This window comes from Calypte anna, chromosome 2 (genome assembly GCF_003957555.1).
Source record: "Calypte anna isolate BGI_N300 chromosome 2, bCalAnn1_v1.p, whole genome shotgun sequence".
Taxonomy (NCBI): Eukaryota; Metazoa; Chordata; class Aves; order Apodiformes; family Trochilidae; genus Calypte; species Calypte anna.
The window spans coordinates 77,567,175-77,591,076 of NC_044245.1; the positions used below are offsets into that span (position 1 = coordinate 77,567,175).

At 34.9% G+C, this 23,902-nt stretch overlaps 1 protein-coding gene across 1 annotated transcript in view; it reads left to right on the plus strand.

The window, feature by feature from the left end:
* The window catches only part of DNAH5 (dynein axonemal heavy chain 5), a 107,877-nt gene that overhangs the window by 81,419 nt on the left and 2,556 nt on the right, over window positions 1–23,902 (plus strand). The window contains exons 60-77 of the mRNA XM_030445194.1: window positions 606–785; window positions 1,663–1,800; window positions 2,416–2,551; window positions 3,066–3,382; window positions 4,619–4,774; window positions 5,175–5,357; window positions 8,691–8,934; window positions 10,076–10,190; window positions 10,645–10,835; window positions 11,426–11,547; window positions 12,410–12,559; window positions 13,878–14,123; window positions 15,616–15,835; window positions 16,462–16,667; window positions 17,468–17,671; window positions 18,190–18,405; window positions 20,993–21,205; window positions 23,264–23,416. Coding sequence (XP_030301054.1) covers window positions 606–785; window positions 1,663–1,800; window positions 2,416–2,551; window positions 3,066–3,382; window positions 4,619–4,774; window positions 5,175–5,357; window positions 8,691–8,934; window positions 10,076–10,190; window positions 10,645–10,835; window positions 11,426–11,547; window positions 12,410–12,559; window positions 13,878–14,123; window positions 15,616–15,835; window positions 16,462–16,667; window positions 17,468–17,671; window positions 18,190–18,405; window positions 20,993–21,205; window positions 23,264–23,416 — 3,390 coding nt within the window. The remainder of the gene's footprint in view (window positions 1–605; window positions 786–1,662; window positions 1,801–2,415; window positions 2,552–3,065; window positions 3,383–4,618; window positions 4,775–5,174; window positions 5,358–8,690; window positions 8,935–10,075; window positions 10,191–10,644; window positions 10,836–11,425; window positions 11,548–12,409; window positions 12,560–13,877; window positions 14,124–15,615; window positions 15,836–16,461; window positions 16,668–17,467; window positions 17,672–18,189; window positions 18,406–20,992; window positions 21,206–23,263; window positions 23,417–23,902) is intronic.

Consider the following 23,902-nt stretch of genomic DNA (forward strand, 5'->3'; position numbering starts at 1 on the left):
TATAAACGAAGGCAAACTTAAATTTTGTAGGAATATAGAATTGAGTGGAATAACTTTGGCAAGCTCTCAAAGTTGCATGAGAGAGAAAAGTTTTTAGCTGTTCATATAATTTGTGACCTTAGAATCATAGAATCATAGAATTGGCTGGGCTGGAAGGGACCTCAGAGATCATCAAGTCCAACCATTGATCCACTACTGTTGCAGTTACTAGACCATGGCACTGAGTGCCACATCCAGTCTCTTCTTAAATATCTCCAGGGATGGAGAATCCACTACTTCCCAGGGCAGCCCATTCCAATGTCTGATCATCCTCTCAGAAAGAAATTCTTTCTAATATCCAACCTAAACCTCCCCCGGCACAACTTAAGACCGTGCCCTCTTGTCTTGCTGAGAGTTGCCTGGGAAAAGAGACCAACCCCCCCCGGCTACACCCTCCTTTCAGGGAGTTGTAGAGCGTGATGAGGTCTCCCCTGAGCCTCCTCTTCTCCAGGCTGAACAGCCCCAGCATTCTGTTGTTAGCATTCTGTGCATGCTGAAATGTATGTACGTGCATACATTACATACATTAAATCCGTGACGCACATTGCACTTTTTTTTTTAAAAAGCAATTTCCAAAGGACACCATTAATGAAGAAGTGGTAGAACTCTTGAGCCCTTATTTTGAAATGGTGGACTACAATATTGAGACAGCTAAGAGAGTATGTGGGAATGTTGCTGGCCTCTGCTCATGGACCAAAGCTATGGCTGTATTTTTTTCCATCAACAAAGAAGTATTACCTTTAAAGGTAAGTCTGTTAGCCAGTGGGAGAAACTCAAACACTCTTTGCTCCTTCCTCTCACCACCTCTGTGCAGAGGATTAAATCTGCTGGAGATACAAGCTGCCTTATCTCAACTAGTGCATACCTCTGTAGGAATTTATCTTGAAAAGAGTAACACTACAGTAAAACATATTTTTAATATACTAACACTTCTAATTTGTCAAAATTATGAAAGAGGTTGTGCTGTTTTATGTCTCTGGCCCCCTTCTGAGTGGGGCTAAAGCAGCTACCATCTAGTTTAATTCACTATTGTAATTGCTTCTTTCCTTTAATGTTCTTTTTCTTTTAATGTTCAGAATCTCATTTCATAAGAAGACTGTACAGAAACTGTTCATTAGTGTTTAGAAAAAAACAGGTCCAAATAGTTGTTAAAAGTTAAGAACAGAAGTCAAGAAGAACATGGCCAAGCATGATCTTAATGTAGAATAGCTTGTATTTATAATAGGAATGACTGAGAGTGAAGTGAGATTTGTAGTTAGAGACAGGATCTTTCATTAGAAAAGGATATTTATTGGAGAAATCAAATAGTCTTACAATAGCACCAGACTTTATTGCAGGCCAGATCAGAGTAATGTTTGTGTCAGATGGAGAATGGATGATATTCCCAGAAGTTTTCTAAGTATTGTTTTTCTAATTGGTGTTAGACCAACAGCTTAATTGCAGCTACCTGCAATAAGAAGTTACCTTGTAAAATTCAAATAATACTTTTTAATGGATGATGAAATCTTTTCTGAGTGATTTGATTTTGAAATGTAATACTGTAAAACTCTTCGATATATCAAATAGCAAATGCTTTGAGATGTTGTATGTATGAATAAAATTATATATCTTTACACTTTTTAGGCTAATTTAGCAATCCAGGAGAATCGCCTAGCCAATGCTATGCTGGATCTGCAGAAAGCTCAAGAAGAACTGTGTGCCAAACAAGAAGAATTAGATATTGTGCAGGCAGAGTATGAAAAAGCGATGAGAGAAAAACAGGTGAATTGCTCTTCACAGAAAAGAAACTATTTGATTATTCCAGAGGCTTGCTACCTGTACTTACTTAAGGAAAACTTAATGAATTTTCTCCGTTTCACTACTATTCCTTGGAAAGGTTGTTGATGGACAGACCATGAGAGAGAGAGAGATTATTTGGATACTGCCTCTTTGGATTCCACTTCTCTGCTTCTCTACCTATCCTTTCACACTCAGCCTTCTACCTTCTCAAAAACTATTTTATACGGATTGTTTAGTGCCTCCTGCTGCTACATCAAGTTTCATTAGTGTATGTTTTCTGAGCATAGTGTATTTGAAATTATGAGCAGAGTTCCTCAAAGTTAATAAGTACCAGGCATTTCATGTGTCATCCAACATGTATGCTAATATGAAAGTTAAGAGCAGAAGTTTTAAAAAATTAAATCACATTTATCACAGGTTTTGATAATTCTTCTTGACATATATTTTCCATCCCACTCTTTCCCCTTCTCTTCACGGTGACATAAATGTTTGAGAATATATTTTTGATCTGTCTCTTAACTACTTTTTTAATTAGATGTAGTGGCCTATCAGACCCAGGACTGTAAACTGTATTTCTTGTTGTATGGTTTCCTCTAGACTTTGCTTAAAGATGCTGAGCGTTGCCGTCATAAAATGCAAACTGCTTCAAGTCTTATAAGTGGTTTAGCAGGTGAAAAAGAGAGATGGACAGAGCAGAGCAAAGAATTTGCTGTACAAACCAAGAGGCTAGTGGGTGAGCTTTTATCCACACCTTTGAACTTGGAAGTTAGTCACTTGAGTTGTATTGGGTAATGAAACTGAAAACATTAGACATTTCAAACTCGTTCTTTGTAGCTTAGCTTCCCTGTTCCTAAATTGAGTGTAACTGTTATTTATTCTCTCACTAAAGTTCTGCTAGGTAAAAAATACAATATGAGAGGAAAGTTAATGTTAAAAAAAATATGGTAACTGTGTACTCTGGGCTTTTACTTGACATGTATGACATGCAGTACAAACTTCAGATGCTGTTTTACCTTGACTGATGTTTGTAGATAGTAGTCTAAAGAGAGTGATGTGTTAGAAAGTAACAAAATGTTTGTAACTGAGAATAAATATGGAGGAAAGAAAGACTGATATTCAGGCTCTGACATTTATTTTCAAACAAACTTTGATAAAGTTACCACCTATCAACTAGAGAAGGAAACAGCTCATTCATTCATAGATAAGTTGTAATATTTTGTTTTATTTTTTTATTTTTTCTCTTTCAGGTGATGTACTCTTGGCTACAGCTTTTCTGTCCTATTCTGGTCCTTTTAACCAAGAGTTCCGCAGTCTACTATTAAATGACTGGCAAAGAGAAATGAAAAGCCGGAAAATCCCCTTTAGTAACAACTTAAACCTCATAGAAATGTTGACTGATGCTCCAACTATCAGTGAATGGAACCTACAAGGATTACCAAATGATGACTTCTCAATACAGAATGGAATAATTGTCACTAAAGCATCTCGTTATCCTTTATTAATTGATCCACAGGCACAGGGTAAAATTTGGATTAAAAATAAAGAAAGCAGAAATGAAATTCAGGTAATAGGAAAGCTGAATCTTTCATAATCCCAAAAAATTCTTACCTGACAAAACATTACAATTCAGTGATCCAAATAATACCTAGAAAATGCCTTTTATATAAATTCTTTCTCTGGATATAAAGGCTGTCTCAGATATCTTTTGGTAGATTTGAGATATGGATACATACTAAATTGTATAATTGAAGGTTATTAGTACTAGTGACTTGATTTGTTTAATTTAATGAAATATAAACTATTAGAAAATAGACTAGATGGGTGATGTCAGGCAAGGGCTGAAGTATGTTTGCAGAATATTACAAGCATTAGGAAAAAACCAAATAAGTTATTAATACATGTTCATATAAATATTTAAAAATGAAGATGCACAACATCATATTTTGTAATAATTTAATCAGACATTATTTATAATTTCTATTGTATTAGCATGGATGTCAGGTGTTAAATATTCTGCTAATATAGAGGAAAGGCAGTATTCAATAACATTTGTGAAGGAAGATGTGTCAGTACAGTGCCGACAGGGGAAAATATGAGGAAGTCCTTGCTTGCTACAATTACAATTACACCAATAAACCATCTCTTTTTAAAGATATCACTGCAAAAGATAAAGAGGAGCTTGAAGGATGATGATAGAGTATTACTAGGAAACTACTTTCATTCATGTTGATTGTTATCTCAGTGTGGAACATTTTAATGGTTGTTTAGCTATTTATACTTAAAAATTACTATTTAGACTTTAAGTCTGGAGTTATAAGCAAGCTAAGCTGAATGTGTTCTGTGCACATGTTGAAATTAATCACAATTGTACTGAGGACTACTTTTTAAAGCCAAGTGTCTTTAATGGTTTGTTTAATATAAACCCCTAGTTTTCAAGGGAAAACAAAGCCCTAATCTTGTAATTGACCTCATTGCAGTTTGTCTTGGTGATACTAATTTTATGATAAACTTGAAGTTGATAAAAAGTTTCTGTGAATTTATGGTCTAGCTGCACTGATAGAATATCAAAACTTTAAGTCCTCAGTGTTGTTTTTCTTCTACTTTTGTAGCTGAAAAGTAGAAGTTTGCATTCAGTGAGATCTGAGAATATGGCACAACAATGTTACTTTTCCTGTGGCCTCAGTCCTTGCCTTAATTCTAACCATAGGATCATTGATTTCAACAGCAATTTAAATAAATTAATCTATAAATATAAACCAAACAGAAAGCATTGTAACTGGACATATGTTTGCATTTTTAGATCACTTCTTTGAATCACAAGTATTTTAGAAATCACTTAGAAGACAGCCTTTCATTGGGAAGACCTCTTTTAATAGAAGATGTTGGAGAAGAGCTTGACCCAGCACTTGATAATATTTTGGAAAGAAACTTTATTAAAACAGGTTCATCCAACAAGGTAAAAATAGCACAAATGAGCAAACAAGTGTAAAGAGTTCCCTCACTCCAGCACTTGTCCTCAACAAAACAGCTCCTATAAAGTATATACATACAAAAGATTAAACTCATATTTAAATTTCAGTAATGCTTACAGAAAAATAAAGTTTAATTTTAAGGTTAAAAAAGTTAATGCATTCCTCATCCCTTTGCTTATGACAATGAAAAAATTGAAATATTTGTGAATTGTTAATGGAAAGTGCTCCATTGATATTCTCAAGAAATTCTTTGCATCAGACATATGATTTCAAGCTGGAATTTTACACCTTTGAACAGAAAAATGTAACTTCTCTTCTTACATGCAGTATCTGAAAGAATGTGTACTTGGTAGCTCAAAACATCTTTTCAATACTTTTCTTAAGGTGAAGGTTTGTGACAAGGAAGTAGATGTTATGAGTGGCTTCAGACTTTACATTACTACAAAGCTGCCAAATCCAGGTTACTCTCCTGAAATTAATGCTCGAACCTCCATCATTGACTTTACTGTGACCATGAAAGGTCTTGAAAATCAACTGTTGGGCAGAGTTATTCTCACAGAGAAACAGGTAAAATACTTAACTGTACCTTTTTCCTGGCTATATTTCTTTCATTTACCTGTAGAAGACTTCCATTTTAATTTGTTACTCTCTATTCCTATATTGCAGTGTAACTTTCTGTCACTCTCTATTGCTACTGTTCTTAATATAATCTATTTCTGATTGTTTAAAAGCTGGCATAGAAAAAAATAAGTCATTCAAATACAAATTTTCGTTTGTCTTTGTTGTCACAAATGTACGACACCTTACTTTTCCTCCCTAAATGAGTTAGAATCTCATGAGAACCGTCTGTGAAAAGGAAAAGGACCTGGAATAAAATCTGATAGTCTTCTCTGTACATGCTGTGAATCTCATGGCAATATAACTTTGTTACTTCCTTGCTGACTGGAAACAGGCTGACTACTTATTTTCAAACTGCATATTTATTAGTTGTGGAAGTCCACATTCAGGCTGACAATCCCAATACAGTTGCCACCAGCAGTTTGAAGTCAAATGTTGAGATCAAATGAGACATTACGCATCTTATAGCTGGGTATTTAAATAAGATTTTGGTAATAGTTCCAGTTTAATTTCACTGAAGAGGAATTAGTCTAGTTCATTATTATGACAACTATTGAGGTGTCTGTCCTGCCCTCCTCCTCTCGATCTCTCCCTCAGTCTTCCCCCAAAAGATGCTCCTCCTCAATATCTTCGGGATGTCAAGTAGTTGAATTCATTCCTGATCAGTCCATGAAGCTTAATTTTTCTCAGATGTGCAAAGCAGTAGCCTGAGAAGTAAGGTACTCAAGTTGGAATACAGGAAGTTTTCATGAGATATTAGGAAATGATACAGATTTGTATCTTGATTGAGAGGGGCCAAAAATAAGAGCATACTAGCCAGGAATGTTGCGGAATCTCCATTATTGGAGAAGTTCAAGACTCAACTGGACATGCCCTGAGCAACTGACCAGTTTAGATTTGCTTTGAGCAGGACAGGTTTGAACTAATTAATTTCTGGATATCACTTCTAAACTAACGTTATCGTGCAATTCTATGGTATCTTTGCTACTAAATGTTACTAAATGTTAAAGTCTAATGGATGGACATGTAGTGCTCTCTGGACCAGTTTATTAGAGTGTTTTGTTTATGACATCTGAGTATATTCATTCCAGACAAATGACAAGTTGATCAGTTGACAGGTGGGGAAAATACAGATTATAGAATTTACTTTCTACTTCTCAGTTTACCTGGCCTCTTGCTTTTGAAACCCATGGTTTTAAGTTTCCTGCAGAATACATTTGTACCTACTGCCCTGTGCAAAACCTTTATTTCCTATGGTATCTAATTATACATCTTTGGGAAATTTGATATTTCCCTCTTAAGTGTCTGGATTCTTGCTACCTTATTGTAGCATTTGGTAGGGAGCTGGTAGAATTGTTTCCCATGTGACAGTTCACCAAATGATTTGAGCAGTATGACTGCTTGGTGTTATTTAAGGGTTGAATGTGTATTTATATCCTTCTTGCCATTTCATTGTCTATATTACTATTTTGCAAGTAGAATGGATGAGATTTAGACAAGCAGCAAGGAAAAAGAAGGTTTACAGAACATCATTTAAAGATCATGCAAACTCTGACTTCCCATTCCTGTGTTGTCTGGTACACCCATTGGTAGAATATGTGTGGCATATATCTTGAAGAATTTGTTGATTACTACTACTAATATTGGTACTGATTTCTTCTTATCCACCAGAATGGTGAACTCATTTGCAATATATGAGCTAATTGCAAGAATGTCAAAGAGTAACTGGTATATCTGCATAAATTTAACTCCTTTTCTTGGAATAATTTGATTTGAGATGTGGTATATGTTTGAATGTGGTATAACTTACACTGTTTTAATTATATATTTTGAAGCGTTGTCTGTAACATAATCTGACATGAAACTTGCTTATTTAGTGTTGTAAGAATAGATACGTTATCTTAGTAGTGGAATTATAAAAGAATTTATGGATTTTTGAATTTTCACATTAGCATTTCAAGATTTGTGGTAGGAAAGGCTCAAGTTTTGCAAGGAGCAATTGATGCAAATTATTGCACTCATGAATCATTTTGCAGCAGCTTTTGTATTCTGTGAATATTAACAATATCTAACATTCTTTGGTGCAGCCTGTAAAATTATGTCAGATTGTGATAGCAATTCTGTAAAGCTTGATTTGAAATAACATCTTTGGTGCAAGGTCTGAATGTATGTTTATGGTAGCTTAGCCTAGCTTTCTTATTTGCATCTGTGATGTAAGGACTATAAATTCTTGCGGAATCTAGATATGCAGAAAAATTTCAAATGTGCACACTTTCTGATGGGAAAAGTATTTTGAAAGCTTAATAGATGGATTTTTCACTGAGATTTTAATCTAAGATTAATTCTCTCACTTTGGTTTGGCCAGTCTGCTCCAAAATTGTTTCTCAGGCTCTTCTTTTGAAGAAAATGTAACCTTCTCTTTTTAAACTGCATTGCACTCTGAAATATCTTTAACCTTTTAAACTGAGCTCAACAAAACATGAAATTTAATTTGGCTCAGAATGATTTCTCAGCATAATGATTATTTTTAATTAAATGCTAACATTCCTTTAATGCTATACTTAAAAAAATTATTTCTGCTTTACCAAACTTGCATAATGCTTGCCTTGCTTCATTACTGCTACCTACTTTTTATTCTTTAATTCCATAAGGCATCAGTTGATTGAAATGCAGTTAACTGAAATTTTCTGGGAATCTTTCATCAATTTCTGTCTGAATCTTTTGAATCTGTATGCACATCTTCTAAGTTGTGTGACATTTACATTATTCTATGACAATGGTCCCAATAAATCTTTTCTACCTGGTTATGATGTTTCAATATACCTTTGGTACAGTTACATGGAAAGAACCTAAATGTAATAATGAGATGGAGATGATTTTTTTTTAAAATTTCCTTTTAAAAATAAAAGGGCTTTCTTTACAAGAACCAAATATTTGAAATACTTAATGTTGCCAGAATGGAGAAGAGAGAAGACTATGATTTTAAAATGTGGGAAAAAATTCAACAGCATGAAAAATTGCAACGGTGTTGCAAATCTATATAAATGAAACCTACTCAAATCTTTATTAAAACCTTTCCTTAAGTCTTGTTAAAGTCACAGGCTCATAATGACTCTAGTGCTATGTGAGATCTTGTATTTGGTGGTGGTGTTGCTGTTTCTTTGAAATAGTTGCAGCACGTTTGCAGTGCTGAAGTGGACTTTAAAAACTAAGTATCTTTTTAATTGTTTATTTTTATTTTTTACTCATCTGTTTTCTAAATATTACTGTGTATTCCATCAGGAATTAGAGAAAGAAAGAACAGATCTTATTGAAGATGTGACTATGAACAAAAGGAGGATGAAAGACCTAGAAGACAACCTTTTGTTCAGACTTACAAGTACGAAGGGTTCTCTAGCAGATGATGAAAGTCTAATAGTTGTTCTGAGTAATACTAAGAAGACTGCTGAGGAGGTGACGCAGAAGTTGCAGTCTTCTGCTGAAACTGAAGTACAGATCAACTCAGCTCGGGAAGAGTACAGACCTGGTGAGTGAGTCAAAGTAGTAATAAAAGGCAAATGACTGGAATGAAAAGCCAAACCAGGAATACTTCAACAGAGGAGAAATGATAACATTAGATCAGGAAGACCATGATGAGTGGGAAGGATCTGTGTTTTCTTGTAAGTAAATTGTGCCTGGGAAATGTCACTTTGAACTAATGGTGGAGAAAATAGTCAGTGTTATGCTTCATGTAGAACTTATAAAATGGAGTGGTCTATTCTCTGTCTAGACTTCCCATTGTGCTGTCTACAAGAACACATGTCCATTTGGTCAACCGAGTAAGAAACTTGGGAAGGCTTGGTCGGTCTTTCCTAGATGTTAAATTGTTGCCACTTCCTATGGAGTCATTGAGACCAGTCATTAGGGTATTTAGGTAACTGTATGTTTGAGTTCAACATGTTAACATTATTTTAGAGTGCCAGTATAATCATAAAGTCTTTTTGTATCTGTTTGGATGAATCCTTCGTTCATCCTGTCATAGATCCTTAGGTTATTGCCGTCAGAACAGTCATCGGTCTTTTGGCTTTTAATTAACAGATGAAAACCTGTGGAAAAAGCACACACACAAAAAAAAAAAACCAAAAAAAAAACCCAAAACAAAACAACCTCTTTGGAATTGTGTTATATCTTCAATTTAGGAAATGCTTGAATAAATGGTTAGTGTGCCAGAAATCATTGCAGAATTTGTAATAACATTGTATTTAAAGTTAAATCACTGCTGAAAGTAAGTTAAATCACTGCTGGGTAAGTTAAATCAATACAGTTCATGAAGTTGCTGTAAAATTCTGTAAAGAGAAATTTGTTTGGATCCTCAAACCATAATTCAAACCAAACAATTACTTTTTATGTGTTATACTTATGATCTGAATATTGCTGTATAGCGTTCAGATACTCTCCAAATATCGTTATGTATGCAAACTGGGTGTCACATAGTAGTACATTCTAGTTACACAAAGGACTTTTTTAAACTAACTTGTAAATGAGGATTAAGTGAATATTTTAGTTATTTTTCTGGCCAGTAAAGAACACAAGGATCTGTGGTTGAACTCGGTGTACTTACTGTAGAGAGTTAAAGTTTTCTACTCTGTATTTCTACACTGAACACAGTCTTTTTTCCTGTCCTTCAGTTGCAGCTCGAGGTAGCATCTTATACTTCCTTATTACAGAGATGAGCATGGTCAACGTGATGTATCAGACTTCAATTCGACAGTTTTTGGGGCTTTTTGACCGCTCCTTGTCCAGGTAATTTAGCTAACAATAACTATAATTTTTACTTCCCCACACCTGGAGGTGGCTGTTTTATTGTAAAGATTTATTGTATAAATGTCAAGAAGAAGATTGTTGCTCACTATACTTTTGACAGGAATTGTCAACTTAAATGCCCATAAGCCTTTATCTACTAAGAGAAAGTACCTTCAAATGTACTCATAGTCCTTAAAAATTAGGCATTAGGTTATTTAAAAAATTATACTTTTTTTTTTCAGCTATGTAGTCTTTGTTAGGAAGGATTTTTGTTGCTTTTGTTGCTCCTTTGATCTGAAAGTTATTGCTAGCTTACTGCCTGATATTCTCTGTTTGTGATCTATTTTTTCATTATTTTGAAAGTTCTAAACTATGGCTTTTTGTCTTTTCATAGTATTCCCTTTGATAAAGCCTATGGAAGCTGACATTCAAATGCAGACCTTTCTTCCAACAGGTCTACCAAGAGCCCTATAACTAGCAAGAGGATTGCTAATATTATTGAACATATGACTTATGAAGTGTTCAAATATACTACCCGAGGACTCTATGAGGAGCACAAATTTCTTTTCATGTTATTACTTACACTGAAGGTCGATATACAAAGAAACAGAGTGCAGCATGAAGAATTTTTGACACTTATTAAAGGTTGGAACAATGGAGCAATTATTAAACACATATTATTGTAGAAAATCTGTGTCTTCCTTTTGCACATTCTTTCAGTCAACTGAAAGAATACAATCTTATTGTTTTCATCTAATGATTAAAAATTTGGATCCTTGTAACTTGTGTTTTCTTTTTTTTAATTTTTTTATCTGCTTTCTTTTCATTCCTCTTGAATTTCAAGGAAGGCAAATGTACATTTTAGCAAAGTTATTGCATTATCTACAACACAAAATCAAAGAAAAAAACCTGAAATTAAGCTTCAGGTTTTCTCCATAAACCCAAGCTTATTCTTTTACAGTAAAAAATAGATTTTGCTTGTAATGGAAGCTGTTATGAATTTAAACAAGTATACTTTAAGCTAGTATGAAAAATAAGGTTTAAAAATAAATTTTGCATGTTACTTAACTTGGAAATTTATTTATAACCATCCTTAGTCATTAAATAGTTTTTCTTCAGACTGGGAAGACTTAGTCACATTTATATTTTTCCAGATAGGTCCTATTTCATATATTTTTTTTGTCTTTGGGAGTTTCCAACAGTTCTAGTTATAACTAATTCCTAATTTCTTGCAGGTGGTGCTTCCCTAGACCTTAAAGCTTGCCCTCCTAAGCCTGCTAAGTGGATCCTGGATATGACTTGGCTGAACTTGGTGGAGCTCAGTAAACTTAAACAATTTTCAGATATTCTTGATCACGTAAGTAAGAGCTTTTTAAAAGGAATTTCTTGTTTGATAGGGTTCACCTGGTAGTGATCAAGGCACGTGGTGGGAAACTGGTTTATTTTGTAGAACAGAATGAAACTAACAATAGATAGCCAGTTAAGTTCCCAATTACTAAGAAACCTGTATTCATAAAAAGACACATCCTCTTAAAGGAAAATAAGAAGAAAACTGAATGTTTCATGCCCACTATAATTAAAATACTCTCACACTGACATACAGCTTGCTATTATCCAGTTCACATGATGCAACTTGAATCGTCTTTCATGATGCTGTTGGACTTCCTGGTATCCCAGGTATCCCTGGTATCCCTGTTGTGCTTTCTTACACTATGTTTTATGATACTTATTCCAGTATTTCCATGATTACATGGAGTGTAAGAGTTAGAGGATGAGTGTCCAGTAAATTCAACACTTTTAGTCTTAATGTATAGTCTTAATGTATAGTAGCTAATGGTATTAGTAAACAATATTTGGTGTATGTGTACAGTATGTACTGTACAGTCATGAGGGGAGCAGGTAAATATTTAGTGTTCTCAAACATTAAGCTGTCTGTTTTCTGTCCTTGCTATGCCATTATGCCATAATGAGTAGCAGTTCTTTGTTTTTCAGACTATGAACAGTTACAGCTATCATAGAATTCTACAATTTTGCACTTAAAATCTAAAAGCTTACTCTCTTTTAATCGCCTTACAAAATATGTGCACTAATACATATAAACAAATGCCTGCATGTGGATTATGTGGCTCCGACCCTCACCTAAAGTTTGTGACACAGTGGCAGTTGAAATGTGACTTGTCTGTTTAGTGAATTTTACTCTTTTGATGGCATAACTGCAGATTTCCAGAGCAGAGAAGCAGTGGAAAACCTGGTTTGATAGTGAGAATCCTGAAGAAGAACCATTTCCTGGTGGCTATGGTCAATCCCTGGACTGCTTCAGACATCTTCTTCTTATCAGATCTTGGTGTCCTGACAGAACCATAGCTCAGGTACATTTGTATAGCCAACATAGTCTATTTAGGTGTCATTAGAATACTAGGATTGCAGTTCAATACTTTTTGCTTAATGCTAAAATCTTTTTTTGTAATGGACCTTTAAATTACATTTTCTGAAATTCTTTTCAGACAAGTCATGGATTTGTTACAAGGGCAGTATTACTGAAATTATTGCAGTATATTGATTGAATATTAGCTGATGATTTTACTGTGGAAATAGAATTTCACCTGGAAATGTATATGCTTGTTCAGTTCTGCTTAATCAGTTGAGAAGGTATTTGTTACTGTCCTTGCTGATATTACTCACTGAAATTGTACAATGGTCCTCAGGTTAGGCTGAAGTAAAGTTTTTCATTAATTCAGTTGATTAAGAGAAAACAAAACATGAAAATGATCTAATTCAGGAACCATTTGTTGCACGGGAGAATTAGACCCACTTTTGAAAATGATATTTATAGAAATGATAGGATCGTAAAGGTTGGAAAGGACCTCGAAGATCAGGAAGTCCAACTGTCGATATATTAAGATCTGTTAATTTTTCTTTAAATTTAAGACCATCTCTTTATAAAGGTGAGAAATTTATATGCTGAAATTAAATGCTGAACATCTTTCATTACTGAGAAGAAACCCAGAGAAATTAAAGAGAAGATTGTTCTGAGACAACAGGAGTGTAATGGGAAAGAATACAAAAAATGTCAGACTTTTTGAAAGAGCCTTTTCTTTTTCTTATTTAAAAGAAACAGTAATCTACTAATTTATGGAGTAAATAAGTAATTACGAGATGCTATTCACCTGTTCCTCTGAATCTACTACTGAGTGACAGTTATTGTCATCATTACTACTATTAATTAATGGTTTGTATAGAAGTGAAGGTCAAAAAGATCTAATACCTTTGAAGCATATTTTCTATCCTTTCCTCATTTTTTTCTCTGGTATTTGGAAAGGAGACCTAAATTTTATGGTTAGGAGTTATGCTATCTAATGGAGATACCATATTTAAATCTCTCTATCATTTCTAAATGTTTAGTAAGGTTATTACTTATATAATACCTATAATTACAGTATAATAAATAACAAAGAATGAATATACATGTAATAGAGTAATTATAGGCTTAACTGGTCTTGTAAGACTATAGGAAGTAACATACTGGCTTTCAAGGTGTTAACACAAAAAAATAGATTGCGTATTTCTATTTCTGTTATAAATTTATGACAACCTTTGCTCTACAGTATACTTATTGCTCATATTTGCATTACTAAGAAAACTGCTAAATTATTATGTCACAGGTTCAATTTACCCCTTTTAATACAGGCAAGAAAATACATTATTGACACTATGGGGGAGAAATATGCAGAAGGAGTGATTTTGGACTTGGAGAGGACATGGGAAGAGTCAGATCCACGTACTCCTCTCATATGCTTTCTTTCCATGGGCTCTGATCCTACGGACTCAATTATTGCCTTGGGGAAAAGACTGAAGACAGAGACACGTTATGTTTCCATGGGCCAAGGGCAAGAAATCCATGCTCGTAAATTGCTACAGCAGACAATGGCTCATGTAAGTGACAAAAATGTGAATACTTTTTGTATCTCTATTGAACAATTAGGAATTAAAATCCTGTCATGAAAAAACCTTTTTGGTGGGTAGCTAATGGTGATGCAAGCAACTAGAAGCACGAAGAAGTGTTCTAAGTGATAGAGCTATTTTTGCACAGTCGTTTATTGATGACAGCAACCTTCTGTTGCTTTGCAGACTCCTGTGTTTTTAATGTAAAATAGAGTTTTTGTAGGTTTTTGGATTCTGAACATGGATGAATTGATTGATTGATCGGATTGCATGAATATTCTTCAGAAAACACTTATAAACATTGTTTCAGTTTTGTATTTTTACTACTACAAACCTATTTTGTTAAATGAAGCCGATAAATTTCAACTATACGAATGATCATTGTGCAGCCTTGAGGAAAACAAGGCTGTATAGCAAAATATTTTGTATTACTGTAGTCTAGATTTTGAACTGGGATGGGCAATCTGATAGTACAGGCATTTTACAAGTGAAACATGCATGAATTAAAAAATAAAATTTCCTCTATGACAAAGAGCTGAGATATTGCAATTTAGCATGCTTTCTCAACAGGCAGTAGTACTGCTACAGCTACTAATTGAACAGGTTAAATTTCTTGCATTCCTGTGTTATGAGCTTCTTCCCTGTGTATAAAACCTGTTTTCCTCTTAACAACTTCACCTTAAGAGCTAATTAGCAGTTGAAATGAGAAAAAAACCATTCAAAACGTGTAGAAGAGTTTCATTTATGCCATTACTTCTCCTCACTCTTTCACATACTCATAATGAAGAAGTATGTGGGATGTCTGGATGAAATATCACAATTCATTTGAGAAAGTTTGATATCTGTTGATTAATTAAGCTACTGCTACCAATTTTTATTTTTTTTTTTCTGGGCCTATGACCCTTGTGAGGAACATGGTTTAGCAGCTTGCTCTATGGAGTTACTTCTAAGCTCCCCTATTTAGGATCAATGAAATTATGGTTTCAACTAGAAAGTCAAGATTTGTCAGTGTTTATCAGCTCTATAGTCATGTCCAGACAAGTTTGAAATGTACCGAAAGACAAAATAACTGCTTTAGAAGACCAGATTGGACAAGTAAGGACCACTTCTTTTGGTGAGAAAACCAAAGAAGCTGGCAATGCCTTCAGAGGAGACAGTCCACAGCATACCTCACACGAGCTTTCTCTTGGGGAAAAAATACTTTTAATTGCATATGTACCTTTACTATGGATATTGTTCTTTGTATGTGAAATATATGTAAAAACAAATTAAAAAGGCCTTGGTTTCAACTTAATGAGCCAATGGTGCAAACTCAACTGTGGAAGATTTCTTCCTTAAAAGCTCTCCTAAGCATTTAAATGTGCTGCACTTTGCTATAGTTTAGATGTTGGCTTTGTTCCTAGCCTGCAGCATAAAGAGTGAATTTTGTAATTTCATTTTACAAACAATGCTGATATATTTAAATTCTATCTTTTTAAACTAGGGTGGTTGGGCACTTCTGCAAAACTGCCATCTTGGACTTGACTTTTTGGATGAGCTGATGGATACTGTTCTAGAGGCAGAAACAATACATGAAAGCTTTCGACTCTGGATGACAACTGAAATTCACAAACAATTCCCCATCACCCTTCTTCAAATGTCTATTAAATTTACTAATGAACCACCACAAGGGCTCAGAGCTGGACTAAAGAGAACATATAGTGGTGAGTAGTAGAGTGAAAATAATTTAAAATTAAATATTACTAATATTTAGACTCTGTTGTCATGTGATCATGCTGTAGCTACTGATAGTAAGTAAAAGCTTGTCTGAGGATGTGATCAGAAGGATGCTGAGACTCTTGATCCTTGGTTTGAGCTACAAGTTGTGAAAAATAAAAGGAAGATCTGCTGAAGTTCCATTGCCAGGACAAATTGGACATCAAAATGCTTTTCCTTTTCTCAGATACTTAGTTCAAAGCGTTTAAATAAATTTTTCATCTTGTGATTTTTGGGCAGGATAGAGAAACTTTAATCTTTGTTGGCTATTTAGTACTCTTTACATTGCATAAGATAAAGGTCTGTAGTCAGAGTCTGTGCAGAAAGCGACTTGATGTGAACCCAGATATTAATAAATTGTTGTGGATTTTCTGCTGTGTGAATTTTACTCTTACTTTGTGCAACTTGATAACAAGATTTAAACTATCTCCAGCATAGAGATTTGTAGGACAATAATTTATTATGGAGATGGGCAGAGAGACAAACGAGTGTCTGTAAGAGATGTTTTTATTACTGATTTGAAGTGGTTTTGAAAAACATTGAGTTTCTTACAAAGCCCACTTACAATCCATAGGTGTCAACCAGGATTTACTAGATTTCAGTGACATGGTACAATGGAGACCAATGTTGTATGCTGTAGCCTTTCTCCACTCTACTGTTCAAGAAAGACGCAAGTTTGGATCTCTGGGTTGGAATATACCTTATGAGTTTAATCAAGCTGATTTCAATGCTACCGTGCAGTTCATTCAAAATCACTTGGATGGTACAGATGCCAAGAAGGTAATTAATATTTTTGTGGGGAAGTGGATTAGGGTGGATTAGCAGTTCGTATACATGGTTCCAAACAACTGAAACACAGATGTGATTTTAAAATATTCTTTTGTTTCTTTCCACGAACGTGCAACATTTCAAGCATACGTGTCTGTAGAGCAGCAGGCTTCAATTAGACTTTTAATCCTAGGCATGTCGAATTTCTGTGTTAATTTGTATATAAAAAAGCAAACATATATATCCCTCCCAGCCATCTCCTGTGAAAACAAAAATATAATCCTTATAAGTATAGAACTCCTTTTTAATACTTATTAAAGCAGATAAAATGGACCACTATATTTAACACATTCTTTTGTTTATATCCACTTTGTGTAAAAATAATATCTGTCTCATCTCAAACCAGGACACAACCTATCATGGATGCATAAAGAAATTAAAAGTAGCTTTAAATTACTATAGAAGACTTTTACATTCCTCATTTTCACATGGTCAGTTGTCATACAGAGGGGTTTGCAGATCACTTCTTGATTGGCTTTTTAAGTGATGTGGAAAGCATGATTAGGATGTAGCTGTATCCTTTTTGCTTAGATGCTGGAGTAGCCTTTTGAGTTAGTTATCAATGAATTCTAAATCCCTGAAGGTCTTCTGAGAATGCAATTTTATTGGAAATAAAGAGTAATGAAAAATAACTTTCTTCAAAACAGGACAGAGATGCAGGAGCTGGTATATCTAAATGGGCTATTGTTACTAAGGGAGATGTAAATATGCAAGAGCATTGGTTAAAGGCAGTGCTTTCTGCTTGTTTTTAGGGGATCTCCTGGAGTACCGTTTGTTACATGATAGGTGAGATCCAGTATGGTGGCCGTGTGACAGATGAGTATGACAAAAGACTCATGAACACCTTTGTAAAGGTTTGGTTCAGTGAAAATACATGCAGTCAGGACTTCAGCTTCTACAAAGGATACAGCATACCCAAATGTACTATGGTGGATCAATACCTCCAGTACATACAGGTTGGTAAATGGATGTTTTTCAATACAGAAAGACCCCAAACAGTTCACAGTTCACTTGTTTCTCACAACTTCCTGCATCCCTATATTTTGTCTTTTCTTCTGAGTACTTGTATTTTGTCTTGCTTTCTAAAATTGTTGTCAGCAGTGTTATCTTCATCATGACAGAAATCTTTTTAATTTGATTTGCCTGATGGACATACCTGAAGGCATACAGTTATTAAAAAGCAGGCAAAAAATTGAGTCCAGACATTGGGTATAATCTCACAGAAATTAAAAGTATAAATATAGGAATGTACAAGCTGACTATTAAAATTCTGTACAGAGGTTAATACTGAATTTATTACTAACCTTGGTGTGATTTGGGCTGTGACAGGACAAATAGATCACAACAAGTTTTTTGCCTTAAGACTGTTTGAAGATATCTAGCCTCTTTACAATGTAAAGCATTGATTTATTTATTTAATAATTAGCTTATAAATCCATCTCCACTTATGCTCTTTTTAAATTTTCCTATGTAGAGTCTTCCTGCTTATGACACACCAGAGGTGTTTGGTTTGCACCCCAACGCAGACATCACTTACCAAAGTAAACTTTCCAAAGATGTGTTCGACATCATCCTCAGTATTCAGCCTAAAGATAGCTCTGGTGGAGGAGGTGAAACACGAGAGGCAGTTGTAGCCAGACTGGCTGATGACATGCTGGAAAAGCTTCCTGCTGGTTATGTACCATTTGAAGTGAGTCAGTGAAATTCTGTCAAAAATATTTGTTCCTTCTTGCTTTGTGTAGATATGAAAAAAAAGAAAAAGTAACAATAGTAATGTTTCTAAAATCATGTCTGAATTAATACTTACAGGCAATACTTCAAAAACATATTTTATATAGGAGTTTGACCAGACTCTTCACATTTATAATGAAGTCACTTAATGTGCACTGAAGGGCTTTTGCAAGAGATTTTTCAAAATATTAAATATTCACCAATATCCTCAGCTTTTAACTAAGACTGTTGACACTATGGAAAACTGAGGTCGTGTTGCAAGTGTATGGTTTTCAAAGTATTACAGCTTTAACATCTATATTGCTTTGGGATTCAGTTTACATCCTCAAGATATTTTTAGGACACTTTCTTCTTCAGTGAACTGAATGCTGAAAAGCTTGTCAAGTGACACGTTTCATTGATTGAAGCCTAGTGTTAATATCTCAGGATCTATATCAACACAAAATAGCTTGTGTAATTATAATTGTCATGGACACTTGCTGCCTTGCAGCCATTTCTTTTCTGAAATAGCAACTTTCCTTCTGTTGATGTTGAAGATGGAATGACAGTCATTGTGAGAGTGTTTTCTTACAGGTAGAAAGCATTTATTTATGACTAGACTCATGCACATTCCAGTCAGCTCTATTCTGTAACCCCATCGTGGAGACTGAAGCTTAATTGACTGTTTTGGACAATTGTTTCTCTTTCTGGGTCTTCCCACAATTCTTAGTTGTCCTTTAGAGCCCCAGAATTTTAGGATAAAATGACACTGTAGTTCTTCACATCTGAGGCTGGTTATGAGTGTCAAATAAGTGACAACAAAACACTTGTGATATAGCTAAGGTTCCTATATTTCTTATATCAAGGGATGCTAAACTTCTATGTTTCATTATATTTGTGAAAGCTTAAAGATAGTAGGATTAGTGATGCCAGTAAAAAAAAGCATTTAGAATGCTTTATGAAATTGATGTGAATCACCCTATTCTGTCATCAGAATGTTCATAACCATGTTCATACTTCAACAGATTCCCAAAGTAGCCACCTGGTCATCTAGTCAGTAAGATGGTTTATTAATGAGATAATTTGCCTGCAATCTCCTTCTTGAGAGGAGTGACATCTCTTATCCTTAGTCTTCTGCCATTTTACTTACTCTTCAATAGAAGTTGGCATTAGGACCTGATACAAGGTTTAGGATGCTGAGGTATGAGAAGGAGTAAGGAGTGTTGTAAGTATTGCAACTAATCTAACTCTGCCTTTTCAGTTTTTACACAGTAATTTTTCCCTTATGTGGAGTATGCTCATGAGTATAAATTCTCTTCAGATACTCCCATCTTACATCTGTTGTTCTATGTTTTCTGTAGCCCATTTTGTATTGTATAATCTCCTCTCTAGTGGCATAATTAGGAGAATGTATTTTATCTAAAGAGATGAATTAACCTCTCTGACTATGCAATACTGATTATCTTGCAGTCTTCCAAAACTTGGTACTTGATGAAGTTTTTTACTTACTTTCTAGAATCCTAAGCTTTATGACTTTCAAAAAGATTGAACTGGGTGTCGGATATCTGCAAAGGATTGCAATTTGCTGAGATTGTCAGAACACTGCTTTAGTTATGGGCTAAATCTCCTGGTAATTTGTACTGGTACTTTTTAGTCCAATTCTCTTAAAATTCTACTTGACATTTCTGGGAATAGATATGTGGCTTAATAAAGACCTATATCGTGTATTGTCATTGTATTGGTACAGTTAAGTTTGCCAGAGCTCCTTTTGGTCAGATCAGGTCTCATCAGAAATGATGAACTGAAATTTAGTTTGTTTTACTAAATGTGAATGTGGTGCACTAAAGATATTCATATGCTAAAACCAGTTAAATTCCTTTTTCTGTATCAAAATACTGATAAACTTAGAAAGGTTTTATATATTACTATATTTTTTTTTTACTATATGTTTATACATATATTACTAAGAAAAGGGCTGTTACCTGGTATGGGATTCAATACATGCTATGTATAATTTTTTCACTTTTCTCCCAGTAGGACAATACTGACTGCTAAGTTTTGGTTATGTCTATACAGTTGTTGTTAATTTTCTTAACTTGAAACTTTTTATTAAAAATGTATCAGCAGGTTTTATTAGAATACAAGATTGCCTAGCATTGTGATAGTTCCCAGGCATTGCTAATAAGCAGTACTGCTATGCTGAGGCAAAATGACTGAGGCAATCAAATTCAATTGGTTTATGCAAAATGAACCTTTTCAGATGTCTGTTGGAATTAAAGGTGAAATCCTTGAATTGGGGTGTGGCCTACATGCTGTTTAAGTGATGTTAGCTGATAGAATGATATACAGTCTAAGTCATGAGCTAGACTAAACGCATAGTGTCTGCATCACAGACACTATCCTGTATTTCTGTCTTGCAGAGGATTCAAGGAAGATGCTAAAATGGCTATTTAATTTCCTAAATAAAATTGTTATGTATGAAAAAATTAATTTTGAGGCCTAACCTTAACATAAAGCCACTTTTATTTTTCACTTCCTTTGAAGGATTTTTGGTTTCCTACCTACAGGTAAAAGAAAAACTAAAGAACATGGGACCTTTTCAGCCTATGAACATATTTTTGCGACAAGAGATTGAACAAATGCAACGAGTTATTTCCTTAGTGAGAAGCACTCTGACTGATCTAAAACTTGCCATTGATGGGACGATTGTTATGAGTGAAAATCTGAGGGATGCTTTATACTGCATGTATGATGGAAGGGTTCCTGCTAGCTGGAAAAAAGTATGTGTATATCACTTGTTTTATATGAAAAAAAATAATTCTGTAGAGCTAGATTAATCTGCTAGACACACAGTAAATACTTTTTACAAACACAAGTGTTTACTCAAATTGTGCAGCTGCTGGAGTAGATTTTAGGCTAAAAGAAACACAGTCAAAACAAGCCCTCTTTCATTTATAAAAGTAAGACTGAATGTGGGAGATGCAGGAATTTCACATTTTAACAGCCTGTTGCATATTGACAGCAAAAAAAGCTAGAAAGAAGAGAATAATTTAAAATGGGATGATGGATTTTAAAAAATAGCACCCAGACTAGTAGACTACTCTGTTGCTCTTCTTTCAGATTAAGAATTGTAGTCATGGAATCACAGAATTTTAGAGGCTGGAAGGGAGATAGTGTAGTTTGACCCACTTCTGAAAGCTGGGTCAATTAGAGAAGGTTTCCCAGGACGTTGCAGAATCAAGAGTTCTCAACCTATGTGGGGAACCAGAACAGGTGTTTGATCATGCTCACAGGACAAGCAACCAAGCAACAGAAAAAGAGCCTTAAGTTTAAATGGAAAGTCCCACAATCTATCTTGTGCTCGTTGCTCCTTTCCTATCTCGGACAAGGATCTAGCTCCATCCTGTTTCATTCTCTGCACAATGAGGTATAAACATGGATTGTGTGTTCTCTGAGTTTTCTCTTCTTCAGGCCAAGCAATCCTAACTTTCTCAGCCTTTTCCCATAAAAAATTGTTTTCAGGGACAACTAGGGTTTTTCATGTTAACTGTTGGATAGAAAAATGATGGTTTTTTTAATGTTTGTTTGCATGGATTGCTTTTATTCACAAAGTGTTCTCATTGTACAAAACTTAGACCAAAGCATATGCTTCACAACGCAATTTTGATACCACTATTCAAAGAGAAAAATCACCATAAATCACCAAAATCTTCACATAGTCCAAGATCAATTTTGCTTAGCTTTTTTCAAGAAAACCAGAATAGGTTTGTCAGAAATCTTGTTATTTCAATGCATTAACCTTGACTTTAGAAAGACATGTATGCATTATTTCTTCCAAGTTTAAGCAGGTTTATAATTTTACAAAATCATCATAAAATGGGCAATTACAAGAGGGAACATTAATCATCGACTAGTCAGAGTTGGAAGAGGCCTTAAAGTTCATCTAGTTCCAACCCTCTGCTGTGGGCAAGGACAGAGGGTTGGAACCCTAGACCAGCTTGCTCAAAGCTCCATCTAACCTGGCCTTGAACACTTCCAGGCAGGGGGGTTCCACAGCATTGCTGGGCCACCTGTTCCAGTGCCTCATAACCAGTGAAGAATTTCTTCCTATTGCCTAGCTTAAATCTACCCTCTTACATTTAAACCGGTTACCCCTGTCTTATTTCTTCATGGCCTTGCAAAAAGTCCCTCCCGAGCTTTCCTGTAGGTCCCTTTAGGTACTGGAAGACTACTATAACATATCCCTGGAACATTCTCTTCTCTACTGTAGGCTGAACAACTCTTCACAGGAGAGGTGCTCCAGCCCTCTTATAATTTTCGTGGCCCTCTTCTGGACTCACTCCAAGAGGTCCATGTGCTTCTTGTATCGGGGGCTTCAGAACTGGACACAATACTCCCAGGGGGATCTCACGAGAGAGTAGAGGGGAAGAATCAGCTCCTTCAACCTGCTGACCATGATTCTTTTGATGCAGTCCAGGACACAATTGGCAACTCATGTTGAGCTATTTCTCAGCAATGAGCACCGCTGAGTCCTTTTCCTCAGGGATGTTCTCAATCCATTCTCCTTCCAGCCTGTAACTGTTCTTGTCTTATGCATGTCAAAATGGAATGGTAGACAAGAATTTGATCAGAGCAAGAATTTTCTTCATGTGGCAGAGGGGTGCAACAGTTCTGTATCAGGTTAGAAGTTAAGATATTAAAAATAAGCTTCAAATATACTTTGCTAACATTGTGTTGTTTACTACTTTGTGAGGAATTACTTTTACTTGACATGAAAAGAATTGCCTTAAAAATGTGGAATAAAGTTAAAAAATTAACATGCTCTTTAATATTCTTAGGCATCTTGGGCTTCTGCTACACTTGGTTTCTGGTTTACTGAGCTTCTGGAAAGAAATCACCAATTTTACAGTTGGATTTTTGAAAGCCGACCAAACTGCTTCTGGATGACAGGGTTTTTTAATCCTCAAGGATTTTTAACTGCAATGAGGCAGGTAAATTGTGTCTGCTTGGTCTGTGGCATACTATTTTAAAATATATACATACATTGTGTGGTGAAGGCTGATTATTATACATGGCTCCATCTTGTCAGCAGGGAAGGCTGCATAGCAGTCTAACATTTCCTGAGTGAAGTATTCTTCCTCTGCATGTAGTTTTTCAGAACATCAACCGTTAATGTGTTAAAATCTATTTCTTACTTTGACTGAGTCCCATGTATGTAGAGGCTAACATAGTATCTCATGTTACTATTGATATCCCTGAGAAGTGTTAAGCCCATGAATTTATTTTCCTTTTTTCCTCTCTGTTTTGGTTTGTGTTCAGTTCTTACCTGGCTAGAAACTTGCCAGAACAGCTATTCAGAATTAGTCTTGCATTATACTTCTGCAGTTCAGTAACTAATTCAATCTCTCTTGATGAAGTGGAAGTTTCCTCTATTAATGTGTATTAATTATGAAGTTTGATGTATTTAATAATTTATG